This window comes from Heterostelium album (genome assembly GCF_000004825.1).
Source record: "Heterostelium album PN500 unplaced genomic scaffold PPL_scaffold3, whole genome shotgun sequence".
Taxonomy (NCBI): domain Eukaryota; phylum Evosea; class Eumycetozoa; order Acytosteliales; family Acytosteliaceae; genus Heterostelium; species Heterostelium album.
Window position 1 is genome coordinate 110,215 of NW_008805065.1, and position 15,819 is coordinate 126,033.

Below are 15,819 nucleotides of genomic sequence, written 5' to 3' on the forward strand. Positions count from 1 at the left end.
TCTTTATATTTATTTATTCTTTTGAAAAATTTAATAATAACTTTGAAGATCTTGATTTGCTGAGAACTTCATTGAATTTATCTTGGTGAAATATTATTATGTTATGGCGAGTATCTTCTTTCATTAATGATATAAAATTTGTCCAACCAAACATTAAAAAATAGTTGGTATCAAGTCTTCTAATATGACAAGATTTCTCATTATCTTGAATGATAATGTTGGTAATGTTTGGAGGAATGTGTGTTGGATTCACAAGTCTATAGTTAATGATCAATGTTCTAACTGTTCTTGGAACCAGATCGATAGAATCCACGTTACGTACTGAACCGCTGAAATCAAGTATATCGATAGCTCTTGGAATGGTAGCTTGGCCAACGAAATCACTAATTGCGACATTAAGATATTGTGTATGTGCCAATGTTTGTGATTTGATAGCATCTTCCACTGTTTGGAGAGTGGGTAGTGTTGTTTTTGAAGGATATTTCTCTACCTCATCGTACAATTTAACAAATCTGTTGACCTTGACATTAGGTTTGTTCATTGGTACGGATCCAGACTTCAATTCCTCGAGATGGTATTGTGTGGTGTCTGGAAACATTTCATTATTAAATTTCGATTGATAAAGATGTAAATATTTGATTGATGATGGCATGGCTGATACTATTTTAAAGTTTGAGTTTATCGATAGATAGGTAATGCTTGGTGGGAGTTCAGACAAATCAAATATTTTCTGTGCGCTTCGAGGATATGACTCAGGGTCTAAGGTTGACAGAGTTGTCAGCTTTGTTAATGACTTTAAGAACTGTTGATTCCACAATGCTGAAACGATGCCGAATCGATAACCAGATAAGTATATCTTTAAAGAACTTGAATGAATGTGAAGAGACTCCAGATTGGATGGCAGTCGATCCTCTACATTGTCATCGATGTCAGAGAAACGAAAGTTTGTGAGGTGTGTCACACTGCTTGGAATAACACCGACGCCAATTGGATGTTGATAGGATCTTCCGAAATCCAAACGTTTCAAACCCTCTGGGAGAATGCCAGGTTTGATGATTTTACATTGATAACTCAGTATAATCTCTTCAATACCAGGTGGAAAACAACCAATGGTAAACTCTTCTTTGAAATATTCAGAGAATGACAATACCTTTATGGTTGGAGGTAGTTTGAACTTCAATGTTTGACAACCATGAAACTCTGTTACATTGGGTGATGACCACAACACTTCATAGAGATGTTTATTAACATTCATGTTATTTGGCATATAAACCTCACACATATTAACATATGTTATATTTGGTAGAAATGATTGGAATTTTACAATCGATGCTATGTGTATTCTTTAGTTAATAATTAAATATGCATATTAAGTAAACAAATAAACTTACCGACAGTCATGAAAAAATCATATTCACAAGACGTTGGACAAATGGTGACCGCGTTGAATGAATTACCTTCTCCGATATTTGATGATATTTTCAATTTTGCATCACTCTTTATCTTTAATGATTTATGATAGATCGAGTTGAATGATGCTGACTGATTTGAACCACTATTCTCATCATCAGAAATAACTTCATTACCATCGGTTAATTTAGCTCTGAATCGTAAGGTTTTGGTATTAAACAACAAAAATTGAGATCTGTTGTCATACCATCTCTTACAAACCAAACTAAAACAAATTTTGTCTATGTTATCATTTATGTTATTAACAATTGAACCTAACAATATAAATGGTAGTTGAACTATTTTATTTATTCTATTTTCATTATCTTTATTGTCTTGTGACATCTTTGAATGAATGAATGTATTCTTTGGTACTTTGGTCGAAGAACTTGACTAAGAATATTCTTTCTTGATTCTATTATTAAAAATAGAATCATTTTTCTTGAGTTCGATTTCAAAAATTTCGCTAATAAGAAATCTACATAGTTTACAAAATAAAAACAAAAGAAAATACTAAAAATAAAGGGTTTAAAAGTTTTTTATAATGTTGTTTTTTTTTTTTTCTTGAATTATTTATTTAACTAAACAATCAATTAAACAACATTCAAATAAAGAATAAAGATTACCAAGTATTTTTTATTTTTTTTTGTCTGATATCTTCAAAGTGAATTAAAAAAATTTGGGTTGTTGGTTAATGTATAGAATTTATTTTTCTCACAGTTTTTGTTTTTATGCTATTATTATTAAACTACAATATCAACAACAACAATGATAATTTTAAAATAGATCGCAAATCAAAAATATTAATTAAACTTATTAACTTTTGACTAATATTATTGATTTGAGAACTTTTTTTAAAAAGTAATCATTGTTTTGTTTTGTTTTGTCTTGTTTTATATTTTTGATTTGTTTAATTGTATAATTATTATTATTATTATTATTTAGTTATCTTCGTTATCTGATGATTCTGGTGGTGGTAATCTCTTGGTTTCAGAGTTGACTCTGAATGACTCGAAGAATTCCTTCTCGTGGAAATGCATGTCACCTGCAATAACGAATGAATGTAGAGGTGCTCCAAAGTCGACGTTTACCAATTCCTCCATGGTTCCACTGGTGATTTGTTGGGTGTCTTGTCCAACTCTAGCCAATCCAACACAGAGTGTATCTTTACTGTAGACATTCTCCTGTCTGAGTTCCTCGATTTCCAACAGCTGTTCGATACACTGGTTGATTGTCATGAATCTCGGTTTCTCATAGATCTTATTGCCACGCAGCAAATTGGCAATCGATTGCTCCTTCACCTTGATATCCAACAACACCAAAGTATGCAATCCATCACGACGATTCGACTTGATACGATCGTAGAAGGAATCTGGCTTGCTAGTCTCAGTGAAGAATACCATCGAGATGGTTTGTCCGTAGGTGTACAACTGCAATCCACAACAACCGATGGCATTCATAATCGAAGCGTTATGGATGACCTGATAGGGAATCGATCGCTCTTTCGCACGCATCACCAAATCGGTGTGAGTGGTAGCACCGAATGGATCACCGACCACCAAGAAACTGACGGACATAGTTCGCGACTCCTCTAGCATCTCTTCGCAACCGGATTCAACCATTTCACGATCGGCCAAAATAATATCTTTTCCATAGTACTCTTTCATTCTATCGATCGAAGTCGAACCACCCAACAACGAAGTGTAAAACTCCAAGTAAACTTTATCCGATGACTTTATAGCTTCCAATCCTTTGATAGTAATATCTTTTTCGTCACCCAAACCTAAACCAATAACATATAAAACCATCTTTTTTTTTCTTTCTTTTAAAAATAATATATATATTAAAAATAAATTTTAATTTATTTGATTTTTTTTATCTCGTTCGTTTTTTTTTTTTTTTTTTGCTTATGTGAAATTTGGAGTATTTAGTAAATGACCAACGTTACTCTGAGCAACCATGTTTTTTGAAAATCAAATTTTTTTATTTTTGAAATTCAAATTTTTTCACAGAGTGTGAGTGTGTTACCCCTCCTCACAGAGTTTCCATTGTCAAGAAGTTATTCATTGATAGTATATAAACTTTTTATAATATTAACTATATACGATATCTTTTAATTAATTTAAAATAGATTAATTAAAATAATAATATAGATATTATTAACAAAAGCAAAAGAGAAAGCAGCATTTCGATATTTCATACCTTCATCTTTTTTGAACAAATTCGATTTTCAAATTTCAACAAGATCATCTTCACCGATCAAATCGCAAATTGAACATTCAACAACTTTTCGATATAAAGAAGTAGAGATAGATAATAGATCATATAAATTTGTATAAAACGAAGAATAGATAGATTAGATATATAAAAGATGATGCAATTAACTGATATGTTAAAGGATGGTGCTAAGCACTTCTCTGGTAGAGACGAAGCGATCCTTCGTAATATCGAGGCTGCCAAGCAGTTGGCAGAGATCACACGTACATCAATGGGTCCAAATGGAATGAATAAAATGATTATCAATCACTTGGAAAAGTTGTTTGTCACCAACGATGCTGCTACCATCATCAAGCAATTGGACGTTGTACATCCAGCTGCCAAGATGTTGGTTTTAGCTGCTCAAATGCAAGAACAAGAGGTAAGTTTAGTTTTAACAATATCAAATAATATTAATAATAATAATATATGCTAATAATTGTTTGGTTTTTTTTCTTTTTTACTTCTTTTTAATTAATTGTAGATGGGAGATGGAACTAATTTAGTTGTTACTTTGGCAGGTGAATTCCTTCAGAAAGCAGCTGCACTCTTGGAGATGGGATTGCATTCATCAGAGATTATCTTTGGTTACGATAGAGCTGGTGAGAAAGTACAGAGTATCATTGAATCGTTGATCGTTCATACATTGACTGACGTTCGTAATATCGATGAGGTCAAGAAGGGATTGAAATCGGCGTTGGCATCGAAGCAGTATGGTTACGAGACATTCCTCTCTGATATCATTGCAAAGGCATGCATTCAAGTGCTCCCAAAGAAACCATCGAACTTCAACGTCGACAATGTGCGTGTCACCAAGATTCCAGGTGGTGGTGTCACCGATACCTCTGTCTTCAAGGGTCTTGTCGTCGCTGGTGACGCCGAAGGTGCAATCAAACGTGTAGAGAAAGGAAAGATCGCCGTCTTTGCAAGCGGTATCGACATTGGAAAGACTGAAACCACCGGTAAAGTTTTGATCACAAACGATACCGAACTACTAAACTTTTCCAAAGGTGAAGAGGATTCCATCAGAGAGGTAAGTATTACTTGGGAATTAGAGATCTAATTAACAAGCACCCATACCTATTCAAATATATATTAATAATTTATTTATTGTTGTTTAGACAATTCAAGGTATTGCAGATGCAGGTGTTAAGATTATTGTTTCCGGTTCATCAGTTTCAGAGATTGCACTTCATTATATAGAGAGATACGGAATGATGTTGGTCAAGTTACCATCGAAGTTCCAATTGCGTAGACTTTGTAAGACTGTTGGTTCGACACCTTTGGTGAAGTTGGGTGCTCCCATTCCAGAGGAACTCGGTTACTGCGATGAGGTGTACGTCGAAGAGATCGGATCGACCAAGTGTGTCATTTTCCGTCAGACTCGTGAGGACTCTGAGATTTCATCGATTGTCGTTCGTGGTTCCACCAACAATATTCTCGACGATATCGAGCGTGCCATCGACGATGGTGTCAACGTCTTCAAGGGAATGTGCAAGGACGGTCGTTTCTTGGCTGGTGCAGGTGCCTTTGAACTCGAGGTATCGCGTCAACTCCAACAGTTTGCCGACGCCACCCCGGGATTGGCCCAGTATGCCATTCGTGCCTACGCCGAGGCTTTCGAGATCATCCCACGTACACTCGCCGAGACATCCGGTCACGATGCCACCAAGATCATTTCAAACATTTACGCTGCACACACCAAAGGTAACACCGATTTCGGTTTGGACATTGAGACCGGTAATGCCAAGAGCGCCAAGGAAATGGAAATCTTTGATCTTTTCATTGGAAAACAATATGCCATCAAGTTGGCTACCAACACTGCCACAACCGTTTTAAGAGTCGATCAAATCATCATGTCTAAACCAGCTGGTGGTCCAAAGGCACCAAAGCAAAACTCTGGTGATGGTGATCCCGATTTTTAAATAAATTAAAAATAAATAAAAAAATAAAACAAAAATAAATATTAAAAAATCAAAAAGAAGATAATATATATCTATATTATATCTATATTATATCAAAATCATAATGTTTATTATAATTCATTGAATTAAGTTTTAGTTTTTAGTTTAGTATAGTTTTAAGATTATTGAGTGGTGGTGGTGATGGTGTGTTTGTTGTTTTCTTTTTGAGCGGCAAAAATAAGAAAGTTGTAATAGAATAAACGAAGGCGAATAAAGATAAAGATCGTTTGTTTGTTGTTTGTTTGTTGTTATAGTTAAATAATAATATTATTACTATATAATTATTATTATTAAAATATTAAAAAGTTTGTTGTTGTTGTTATTACTGTTGAGTTGGGTTTGAGTTGGATTGGATTGGGTTGGATTGTTTTGTTTTGTTTTAGGTGAGGTGTATTGTAATGTTAATGTTGTTTGTTTCTTTTAAAAATTTATTGTAATATACAATTCTTTTCTTTCATATCCTTTCCTTTCTTTTGTTGAGCGGCCAATTCCTCTTTTGAGGGGGGGAACAAGACGACTCTTCCTGCCTCTTCGAAAACATTAGTTAAACCATCTTGAGTCAACGCTGAGCACTCGCAGTATTTATAGGCTCCAATCTCTGCTCTCATTTGCTCGCCCATCTCTGCTGTGATTGGTTCTTCACCATTTACTTTTGTTTTCGAACGCAAATCCAATTTAGTTCCAACCAAAATAATTGGTGGAACAACTTCCATACTCGCTGTGATCTCTGCATACCACTATATAATTAATTAATGATTATTGTTATAATAAATAAAAACAAAATATTAATAAATAATAAAAATAAATATAAAATAATCTAACAATCTACAGATTTAAGATTTTATAAGATAATATCTTATCTTATGCTATCATTTACCTTTTTTAAAACATTTTCAAAACTAATCTGTGATATCAATGAAAAACATATAAGAAAAACATCTGTACCTGGATAACTTAGTGGTCTAAAACTATTGTATTCTTCAGAACCTATGTTTATTATTATTATTTGATTGTAATGATAGTTTTGTTAGTATATAACATAATAGATGATAATAATGAATGAGGAATAGATCAATCTTACCTGCAGTATCCCAAAGTCCTAAATTAACAGGTGTATTATTTACAATAGCATTTGCATTATAATTATCTGTTTGTTATGGTTGTTATGGTTGTTGTTGTTGAATATTGATGATGTTAATGATTGTTTGGTTAGTTATGCTTAGTTAGTTTGATGTCGAATATCAAAAAGGGTCAATATACATACCGAATACAGTTGGGACATATTCACCTGGAAAAGAGTTGGTGGTGTATGAGATCAAAAGACATGTCTTACCAACACTCATATCTCCTACTACCATAACCTTAATATCTTTGACCATTTCTTTTTGTTTTCTTTACTATACTGTTTATATATGCTATATTATATTATTATCGGAGGGTTTAAAGTTGATTGTTGTCGTTGTTGTTGTTGTTGTGATGAATTGTAGTATATGTTGTGTTGTGTTGTGTCGTGTTCTTCCCTTATTCTTATTTTGTTTTTTACTAGTATTATATTATTAGGGGAAGTTTAAAAAGATGATATGAATAAAGTGAAGGATGATGAAATGATATAATACAACAAGTTATATATATAATATATTATTTATTTAGATTGATTTGATTGTTTTTTTAATAATAAATAAATAAAATAAAAAAAAAAAGTAAAATGGGTAATTTTTTTTTGTCGCAGTTATTAAAAAAAACCAAAAAACAAACAGACAAAAAAAAACACCAACAAACAAATCAATAAATAACTTTTTTTTTCTAAGTGATCTTAAAAGAATGATCTATCTATCTAATAAATAAACTTATTTTATTAAAAGATATAATGTTTTTTATTTATACTATATTTACTTTTCTTTTTTGGAACAAGTGAAAATTTTTTGATGATATTGACAAAAAAAAGATTTAATAATTTTTTTCTATTTTTTTTTTAAAAAGCCACCAACAAACAATCCAAATATATTTTTCAAATTATTTATTTTTTTGTTGTTTCTATTTTTAAAAAAGATTTTGGTTTGATTGGTTTTTTTCTCACAACCAAAAAAAAAAATTTGAAAGATCGGTGACCATAAAACAGTTTTAAATTTATTCAATTCAGAAAGCAGACAGATAAATAAAAATTTATTATCTTATCTTAATTTAATAAGTTTATGTTTATGAGATAAATAAATAGATTAAATAGTAAACAATACAAATAAATGAAAATAATAATTAGGGTGTGGGTGTGATGAGGTGTGTGTGGTAAAGCGAAATAAATGATCTATGGAAATTGAATGGACCAAAAACAATGAATACTCAGATTATATTATTATAAGGTAAAAAGAAATTTCCATAGATGTTTATATTATAATTTGAAGTTATATAATTTATTATAAATTTGTTAGATATTTTCACAGATGAAGATTAAATATAATCGATTTCTTATATTTTTATTAGTTGTCTATGTATCTTTTACATTCTCAACAGTTGTTGGCGAAATAAATGAAAAATCTAAAAAATTAATACTGCCATTGCATTCAGCCCCTTTAAAAGTCTCAATTTCAGAGCTCTCAGGAAATTATATTGGCATAATAACATCAATAACCTTTGGAAATATAACTGCTAAATTATTATTGGATACTGGTTCAAGAATGGTAAGAATAATAAATAAATCTTAAAGAATATTATTATTATTAAAATAGTAACCAATTAGTGGTTTGGTTTTTAAAAATTTAGTTAGTTTTACCGAAAGAAAATTGTAAAGGATGTTTAATAAAAAAACCATATTATGTTCCAACAGAGAAAGCACAGTTGATAGAATGTTCATCAAAAGAATGCATGTCCATAACGAAAACTTTGAATAGTTGTCACGATCGGGAATCAACAGGTTCATGTCTTGCTGCTATTACTTATGCTGACGGAACTAAATGGATCACTCAATCATACATAGACGAAGTCATTATAAATGGATCAATCATTCCCAATGTTTTGATAGGAGCCATCATTGGAGATATCGGTACAAAACAGAAATCAATGAACTATGGACTATTGGGTTTGGCAAGATGTTCTGGTGATAGTTGTCTTCCAACTATAGTTGATTCAATCATTAAATTCACAGGTTATAAAAGTATGTATGAATATATATAATTTAATTATATTAATTTAATTAATATTTATTTTTATATTTTTAATAGATATGTTTGGAATAAGAGTAGAAAAAGATTATAGTGGTAAATTCACTATTGGAGAACCAGATTTAAGAGAAGGTGAGTCAATTGTTTATGCACCATTGATTCCAAGTTATAATGAAAAATATTTTGTTATGCCGAAATCAATTAAAGTATTGGGTATCGATAGAGTAGTTGAAGTTCCAACACAGCTAATGTCACCAACCATAGTAGATACAGGAAGTTCAATATCTTACTTTTCACCAGAAATCTATGATCTAATTGGAAATGAAATAGGTGATGTCTGTACTTTAGAAAATGGATGTGATTGGTTAAATAAAAAAGTAAGTAAAAGTTAATCATATTAATAATATTAATAATAAATTTATTTATATTAATTATTTTGTGGAAATCACTAGTGTTTAACTTTAAATGATACAGATGTCATACATAAATTCCCAACTTTCGAAATAGGTTTAGAAGATAATGTTTATTTTAGAGTACCTTGGGATATCTATATGATTTCATCGAGTTTACTACCTAATATGTGGTGTATTGGATTGACACGTGGGGAAACGCCAAATAAAAGTTTAATTGGTTTATCATTTATGAGAGGTAAATTAATTAATAATATGAAATGTTTATAGCTGAAAGATTAGATTATTAATATTTTATTTTCTATTTTAGATAATTATTTGATTTTTGATAATGAAAATAAAAGAGTTGGATTTCTTAAAAGATGATAATGAAATGGATAACAAAATAAAATAAATCAATTACTACTGGTTTTTTAATGATATTATAATATTTGTATTTTTGATATCATTTTTTTTTATTCTAACCATTTCAATGTACCCATGAGCAAAAACTTTGATGGTAAATCACCTGGACATGGCGCCAAAAATGAAATCTTTTTAGTTTCCATATTAATATCAGAGCTATAAAATGAATAATTATGTGATGTTAATAATGATTGTTTTGTTTTGTTTTGAATTTTAAAATTACTTACACATAAAGAAAACCAGCAACATTACTTCTCAAAAGTGATTGTGAATTCTTGGCATAGGAAATGGCGAGTACCGAATGTAACATCTCTGGAGATGGTTGAATCTCTTGGAGTGCCAATGGATCGATTACCGATGTTGAACCAATTGGAAGTGCTGTGGATGGCGCTGGTGGACCTCCACCAGTTCTAAATATACAAACATCCTTAAAGTCGACGATGGTGATGTGTGGACAGAGATCACCTTGAATGCCATAGAAATACTCACGAATTCTTTGCATTCTAGTTTGTTTTCTAAAGAGTGCAGATCGCAAATAGACACCACCCGATTTCGGGAGTTTCATTACTTTCATGCCGCTGCTGCTGTTGTTACCGCCGCCGCTCGAAAACTCACGTGATAGATCACTATACAGTTTCTCATTGTCTATGACAACGATGATGTTGATTCGCAACAGGTTGATACTCTCACGTAGCAACTCGTAGCCAAGACCCTCTATCCAACCGCAGGTATTCACAATCATACCAGAGACACGAGCATTGTCGGATTGTTCCATTCGTTTGTCGACAGAGATTCCCAGACTTTGAATCTGTGCTTTGAAGAGTGTCGGATTGATATCGAGTGATGTGTGACCGTAGTACTGAACGAAAGGAACGGTATTCGAGAGTCCCTCTTCAATGTCGACCGGTCTATCGATCAACGATGCACACAGAGCACCCGGCAAAGTAATACTACCCTGTCCTGGATCCAAATCAATGAATGCCGGATTATAACCTAATCTAGCAGAGTATCCCATCAATATCTTTGCTAGGGTACTCTTTCCTACATCTGTTGGTCCTGCAATCAATACCTAATAATCATGATATAATATAAAATGTTAAGAGATAGATAGATTTAGTTTGTTTTGTTTGTTTTAATTAGATCTAATAATAAAAGTGAATAGTTACTTACTCTTGGACCTTGTTGATTCTTTTGACTTAGTATAGACATACGATGTTGATCCATGATGGAATGTATGTTTGCATATGAAAGCATGGGTGTACCATTCGATATGTATGCTTTGACATTGTCGGTCACTTCAATTTTACATCCTTTCCAAGAGAATATAGCACCCTTGACATTGTTCAATGTGTATTCTCTATTCAATGCTAACTCTGTACCAAAGTATTCTGCAGTACCATCAGCTAACTAATATGATCATATTAAATAGAAAATAGGGTTATTATTAGTTTATCGTTTGTTAAAGGATTGAATCAATCATTCATTCATTAAACTATTGCAATGATTACAAGTTTATATCTTCTTTACACTAATCTATTTACTTTTATTTTTGCTTCTTTATCAATTTCAAATCTTAATTCATCTTCTGATTTCAAAGTATATGGTACCCATGTAATCTGTGGTGTCTGTGTTTGTGTATCTTTTGGTGAGTCTGGATTGTTTTCAAACATTCTATATATTTATTAAATGTGATCGATTTCTCTTTGTTTCAGGTTTAAAAAAAACATGAGCAATGATGGTGATCATCATTTAATAATTGACATTTAGTAAGATTTATAATTTAAATGATTTTTATTTGATAATAGATTTGTAAAAAAGAAAATTTTACAAATGGAATGAGTTGGATTTTTTAAAATAGAATAAAAGAGCCAAAATCAATAATTTTCGATTGGATGTCATCTAAGCTCGATTAGCTCAGTCGGCAGAGCGTGGTGCTAATAACGCCACGGTCGCAGGTTCGATCCCTGCATCGAGCAAAGAACATTTGAAATATATTTGTCCGCATGCGGTTTTAAACAAAAAACTTAATTGTCAAAGCTTGTCAACAGACTTATTACTTGGTTCTTCACCAGTGCACCAGATGCCAAAGCAAAGTTCACTGCTTCCGACTTGAAAGGAGCGCGCCACGTACTAATCTAGTATACAATACTATCTTGGACCCCATGAAGTTGACACCGACAGTAACTAGCAGGCTTATCATAGGTGAACACAGAGTGATTTACACACATACCCGCTAAGAATTCTAAGTGGCTTAAATACATGTACTCAGTCTGCCAAACCAAATCAATGGGAACATCATCCCTTTCTCAAAATGATGGCCATCTCAGCCGGCCTGTGGCTGAATTGCTCCAACAAATAAATAAATAAAACACGAACCGTAGGGTAATATCCAAGCTCTACACCTTGACTATCAGTAATAAAAAAAAAAAAAAAAATCACTGCTTTGAATGTCTTTTGACAGCTATTGGAATGATGGTTGTCTGAATTTGTGGGATTTATTTCTTCGCTCTGCTGCTTACAAGTTATGGGTCTTTAATAGATTCCTGTTGTTAAGTAGAAGAAACTCATTTGATTACTTCAAAACTTGGTTATCCATTCTAGATTGTGCCAAAAAATTTACTAACCCAACTTCTTCACCTTCCTTCAAACTATTCCATTCGTCTTGGATGGATTTTAGAAACAATCACTTCTCCAGAGTCATACCAGGTAATCCCATCCTTGCTGATGACGTAGCCTCCTATCCTTGAAGGAAATCTATTCTGTTCTTTTCAACCACAAGTACCCCCATGTCAGCCTTACTGAAGGTCAACTAACCATCCAGATTGGTCACTCTTTTGTTCTCCAATCTCAGTTCCTACACATTTCCAAGGTAAAAGTGCCTATGCTACGTAACAGCTTATTCAGGCTGTACTCTCACACCTTCTCAATCAACCACAAGCGCACTGGTCATATCTGTGAATTCTGTGGTGATCCTCTGCCAGTTTCAAATGTTGAAATTTATCAATTTCAAAAATAATTGGAATGAATTAAATATATTAAAGACCTTTATTCATATCTGATAACCTATTTTTCATCTTCATCTCTTGTTGTTTGAATTTCTTTTTTTTCTTGATTAATAGAGCTGCTGCAATTACGATTGAAAGGAAAACTACACCACCAACGACAATTCCTGCAATTGCACCGTTACTTAGCTTCTTGTTTGATGAACATTTGAAATCAGAGGTGTCGGTTGATCCTACATCAATCAGATTCGAGAAATCTGGATCCAAACTAAGTGAATGATCAAATGCAGTACTTGTAATTCCAACAATGACCGATCTCATCTGTTTGGTTTGTTCAGATTCATTATCTTCTATAATTACATTCTGGATGACACTGACTCTACCATCCCTTACACCCTTCGAGAGGAATCTTCCATAAAGACTGTTTTGATCGATATTTAATTTAATCCATTGCACTGATTTATCGATAACTCCAACACCAGTTGATGAGCAGACTTTAGAGTTATTGGATTGAATAGATGATCTCATCATGATTTGAATGAGATTGGTCTGCTCTTTGAATTGATAGGAACTCATATTCATTGAGAATTTGATTGACGATGCCGGAATGTCAAGTTGTTCATCTGCAAATGTGATGTTTGCAGATTGCTTAAAGTATTCAATCGATACATTCAAAAAGGTTGATCGTTGCTCGAGAATCGTTGAGTAATAATATTTTGGATTGGTAGAAGCTGTTGTAAGATCTGTGAAATTCCATTTGCTGATATTGAATGACTGAACTACATTCATTGTGGCATCCAATTCTCTTACTCCAACGATTTCAATCGATGATGTAATCAAACTTCCAGACTCTGTGATATTTGTACCTGTCAAAGGATCTGGATAAGCTGGTGGAATTGGTGTAATAATAGTTTCTTTTTGATTTTGATTTCATTAATAAGAATTAGCTTAAAAGTAAAATAAATTGATACATACTAGATGAACAGGATGGACCATACCATGGATTAAAGCACTGACAAGTAGAATTGATGCATCTACCATTGTTATTACATTCTGTTGGTGTTCCTGGACATTTCTGGCTTGGTGTTGTAGTGGGGTTTGGTGTATTTGTTGGATTCGGTGTGTCTGTTGGTTTTGGAGGTAAGGCACCGTCATAAACAACTGGAATTAACAGTTCATTGGAATCGATTCCATTCTTTGTGACAATGAGAGTGATATTATTTGCGTAAATCGGCTGAATATTATTAAAAATAACCATGATACCAGTGTGTACATCAATTCCAGTATTGACATATCCTTTTCCATCTTGATAGTTGATTTTAGTTGAAAATCCGGTGCTGTTCAAACCGAAATTTTTTCCAAATACAATCAACTCTCCTCCTTGGTTCGATAGTTTCAATGATTTCTCTAAAATCGGTTCATCATAGCTACGCGATATGTTTATATAGTAAGGCCAAGCATTGCTAGAATTTCTTAAATCGTATGTATGGTAGGCACCATAGTTTTTGAAATTGTCAACCAGACCATAAACACTAACCAAAAGCAAATTAATTCCAAAACCATACTTCAATTGAATGGAACCTTGGAATAAAGTTCCAGTGGGTGTGTCTCTTTTACGCTCCATTGAAACCTGAACGGTATCTGAGTTTTCCGAGGTCAATATAACTATTGGTGTATGTCTTAATGATAAACCAGCTGGTCCTATATCACTGATAACCATCTCAAATTGAACTGTTCTGTTTTGTCTTCCAGTATCAATGATTTTTGGTGAAAAGTCAAAAGATGTCATTATTGGTGGATCATTATCTACGATAACTAAAATTAAAATACAAACAATTAATTATTATTATTATTTAAATGATTGTTAAAATATTAATATTCTATACTTACTTGTTGGACAAGAAACTTGAATTTTTAGTTGTGATTCCAATTGAGTTCCATAGATTGATGTCAGTGGGTTCATTGAGACTAAAGCTGGATTGCGATATGCTTGCTTATCATAAAGTACAACATTTGTCATTGAATATGCTTGAGTACGACAGGTTCCATTGACTGGGAATCTAATTTCATAGATACCATCAAATTGATCTCCAAAGATCAATGAAGATGAATTGAAATTAATTGTAATTGGTAAAACGTCAAGATCTGTAATTACATTCAAAGATCCATAGGAAAAGCCATTTGGAAAATCGGTGATTCTTATATTCCAACCAATCATCTCCACACCTGGATTGTTTATTATAAAACTATTACCTGGAATTGCATGAACTTCCTCGAGAATGGGAGGCATGAAATCAGAAGCTAAAATAAATAATAATTTGATCAGAAAAAAGTTGTTGTTATCTTTATAAAATATTTTAACTAACCTGAATTGACAATAGTTATTGCTGCAATACTTTCACCGAAATATGACTCCAATGTTGGTGAATCTACACTGAATATTGGGAAATTTAATTGATAAAACATTTTTCCTTGTATCATTCCTTGGGGTATAGTAAATGGGAGGACATATAATCCCAAGCTTGAATTATAACTTCCTGTATATCTTAATGAAAAATATGAATTTATGAATATTGGCTCCAAATATCTGAGATGGCTAGTCAAATTGAAATAGATAGTTCCATTTACGTCACCACCCCCGCTTAAATCAAATTGATTACTTGATATCTTGAAATATGTAATATTAGTAATGTCAAAAGCTAGAAAATAAAATAGACAGTTAATAAAAAGCTATTTTTATTATTATTATTGTTGTTGTTTTTATAAAACAAACACTTACTTTCAGTTGGAACTTTAGCAAGTAATCCTCTTCCGACTATTGGGTTGAATAATAGAGCACTTGAGAAATAATATTGCTTGGAGCAAGCATCATCGACGGCAAGAGTATAGTCATTATAAACAATGACAGGAGAAACTTCATATTCATAAACTCCATTGAGCGCATCACCATAGATGAGAGACGCTGTATTTGTGCCAGGACCGCTTAGAGTGATTGTAGTTACATGACATTCTGAGCTGATATTTAATCTTGCAATCACAGAATACCATTGAACTCTAACATAACTAACACTATTTATAACTACATTACTTGCTATCATTTTTATTAAAAATAGAAATAGAAAATAAAATAATAGATTTAGTAGGTGTTATTTTGAATATATCTATAGAGTGTTTCTTT

The 15,819-nt window shown here is 32.4% G+C and overlaps 7 protein-coding genes and 1 non-coding gene across 8 annotated transcripts; 3 read left to right on the plus strand and 5 right to left on the minus strand.

Annotated features, from left to right (window-relative positions):
- Positions 1-13: 13 nt before the first annotated feature.
- Positions 14-1,794, minus strand: PPL_02611 (FNIP repeat-containing protein; the record flags this gene model as incomplete). The annotated part of the gene is made up of 2 exons (XM_020573591.1): positions 14-1,343; positions 1,388-1,794. 2 exons carry the CDS (start codon positions 1,792-1,794, stop codon positions 14-16), a joined length of 1,737 nt encoding a protein of 578 aa, XP_020435663.1.
- Positions 1,795-2,390: 596 nt separating this feature from the next.
- dph5 (diphthine methyl ester synthase) lies at positions 2,391-3,257 on the minus strand (the record flags this gene model as incomplete). Its single annotated transcript, XM_020573592.1, has 1 exon — positions 2,391-3,257. One exon carries the CDS (start codon positions 3,255-3,257, stop codon positions 2,391-2,393), a length of 867 nt encoding a protein of 288 aa, XP_020435664.1.
- Positions 3,258-3,383: 126 nt separating this feature from the next.
- Positions 3,384-5,630, plus strand: cct8 (chaperonin containing TCP1 theta subunit; the record flags this gene model as incomplete). Its single annotated transcript, XM_020573593.1, has 5 exons — positions 3,384-3,410; positions 3,603-3,782; positions 3,821-4,087; positions 4,190-4,738; positions 4,827-5,630. 5 exons carry the CDS (start codon positions 3,384-3,386, stop codon positions 5,628-5,630), a joined length of 1,827 nt encoding a protein of 608 aa, XP_020435665.1.
- Positions 5,631-6,097: 467 nt separating this feature from the next.
- On the minus strand, positions 6,098-7,048 carry racH (Rho family protein; the record flags this gene model as incomplete). The annotated part of the gene is made up of 4 exons (XM_020573594.1): positions 6,098-6,406; positions 6,547-6,656; positions 6,751-6,816; positions 6,934-7,048. 4 exons carry the CDS (start codon positions 7,046-7,048, stop codon positions 6,098-6,100), a joined length of 600 nt encoding a protein of 199 aa, XP_020435666.1.
- A 326-nt stretch (positions 7,049-7,374) lies between these two features.
- PPL_02615 (pepsin-like aspartic protease) lies at positions 7,375-9,401 on the plus strand (the record flags this gene model as incomplete). The annotated part of the gene is made up of 5 exons (XM_020573595.1): positions 7,375-7,378; positions 8,148-8,344; positions 8,427-8,817; positions 8,885-9,201; positions 9,357-9,401. 5 exons carry the CDS (start codon positions 7,375-7,377, stop codon positions 9,399-9,401), a joined length of 954 nt encoding a protein of 317 aa, XP_020435667.1.
- A 288-nt stretch (positions 9,402-9,689) lies between these two features.
- Positions 9,690-11,309, minus strand: clp1 (pre-mRNA cleavage complex subunit; the record flags this gene model as incomplete). The annotated part of the gene is made up of 4 exons (XM_020573596.1): positions 9,690-9,795; positions 9,867-10,708; positions 10,810-11,046; positions 11,181-11,309. 4 exons carry the CDS (start codon positions 11,307-11,309, stop codon positions 9,690-9,692), a joined length of 1,314 nt encoding a protein of 437 aa, XP_020435668.1.
- Positions 11,310-11,542: 233 nt separating this feature from the next.
- PPL_02617 lies at positions 11,543-11,615 on the plus strand. The gene has a single exon. It is a non-coding gene; the product is annotated as a tRNA-Ile (tRNA).
- Positions 11,616-12,674: 1,059 nt separating this feature from the next.
- Positions 12,675-15,739, minus strand: PPL_02618 (calcium-binding EGF-like domain-containing protein; the record flags this gene model as incomplete). The annotated part of the gene is made up of 6 exons (XM_020573597.1): positions 12,675-13,555; positions 13,617-13,875; positions 13,897-14,456; positions 14,532-14,942; positions 15,008-15,340; positions 15,421-15,739. 6 exons carry the CDS (start codon positions 15,737-15,739, stop codon positions 12,675-12,677), a joined length of 2,763 nt encoding a protein of 920 aa, XP_020435669.1.
- Positions 15,740-15,819: the final 80 nt, after the last annotated feature.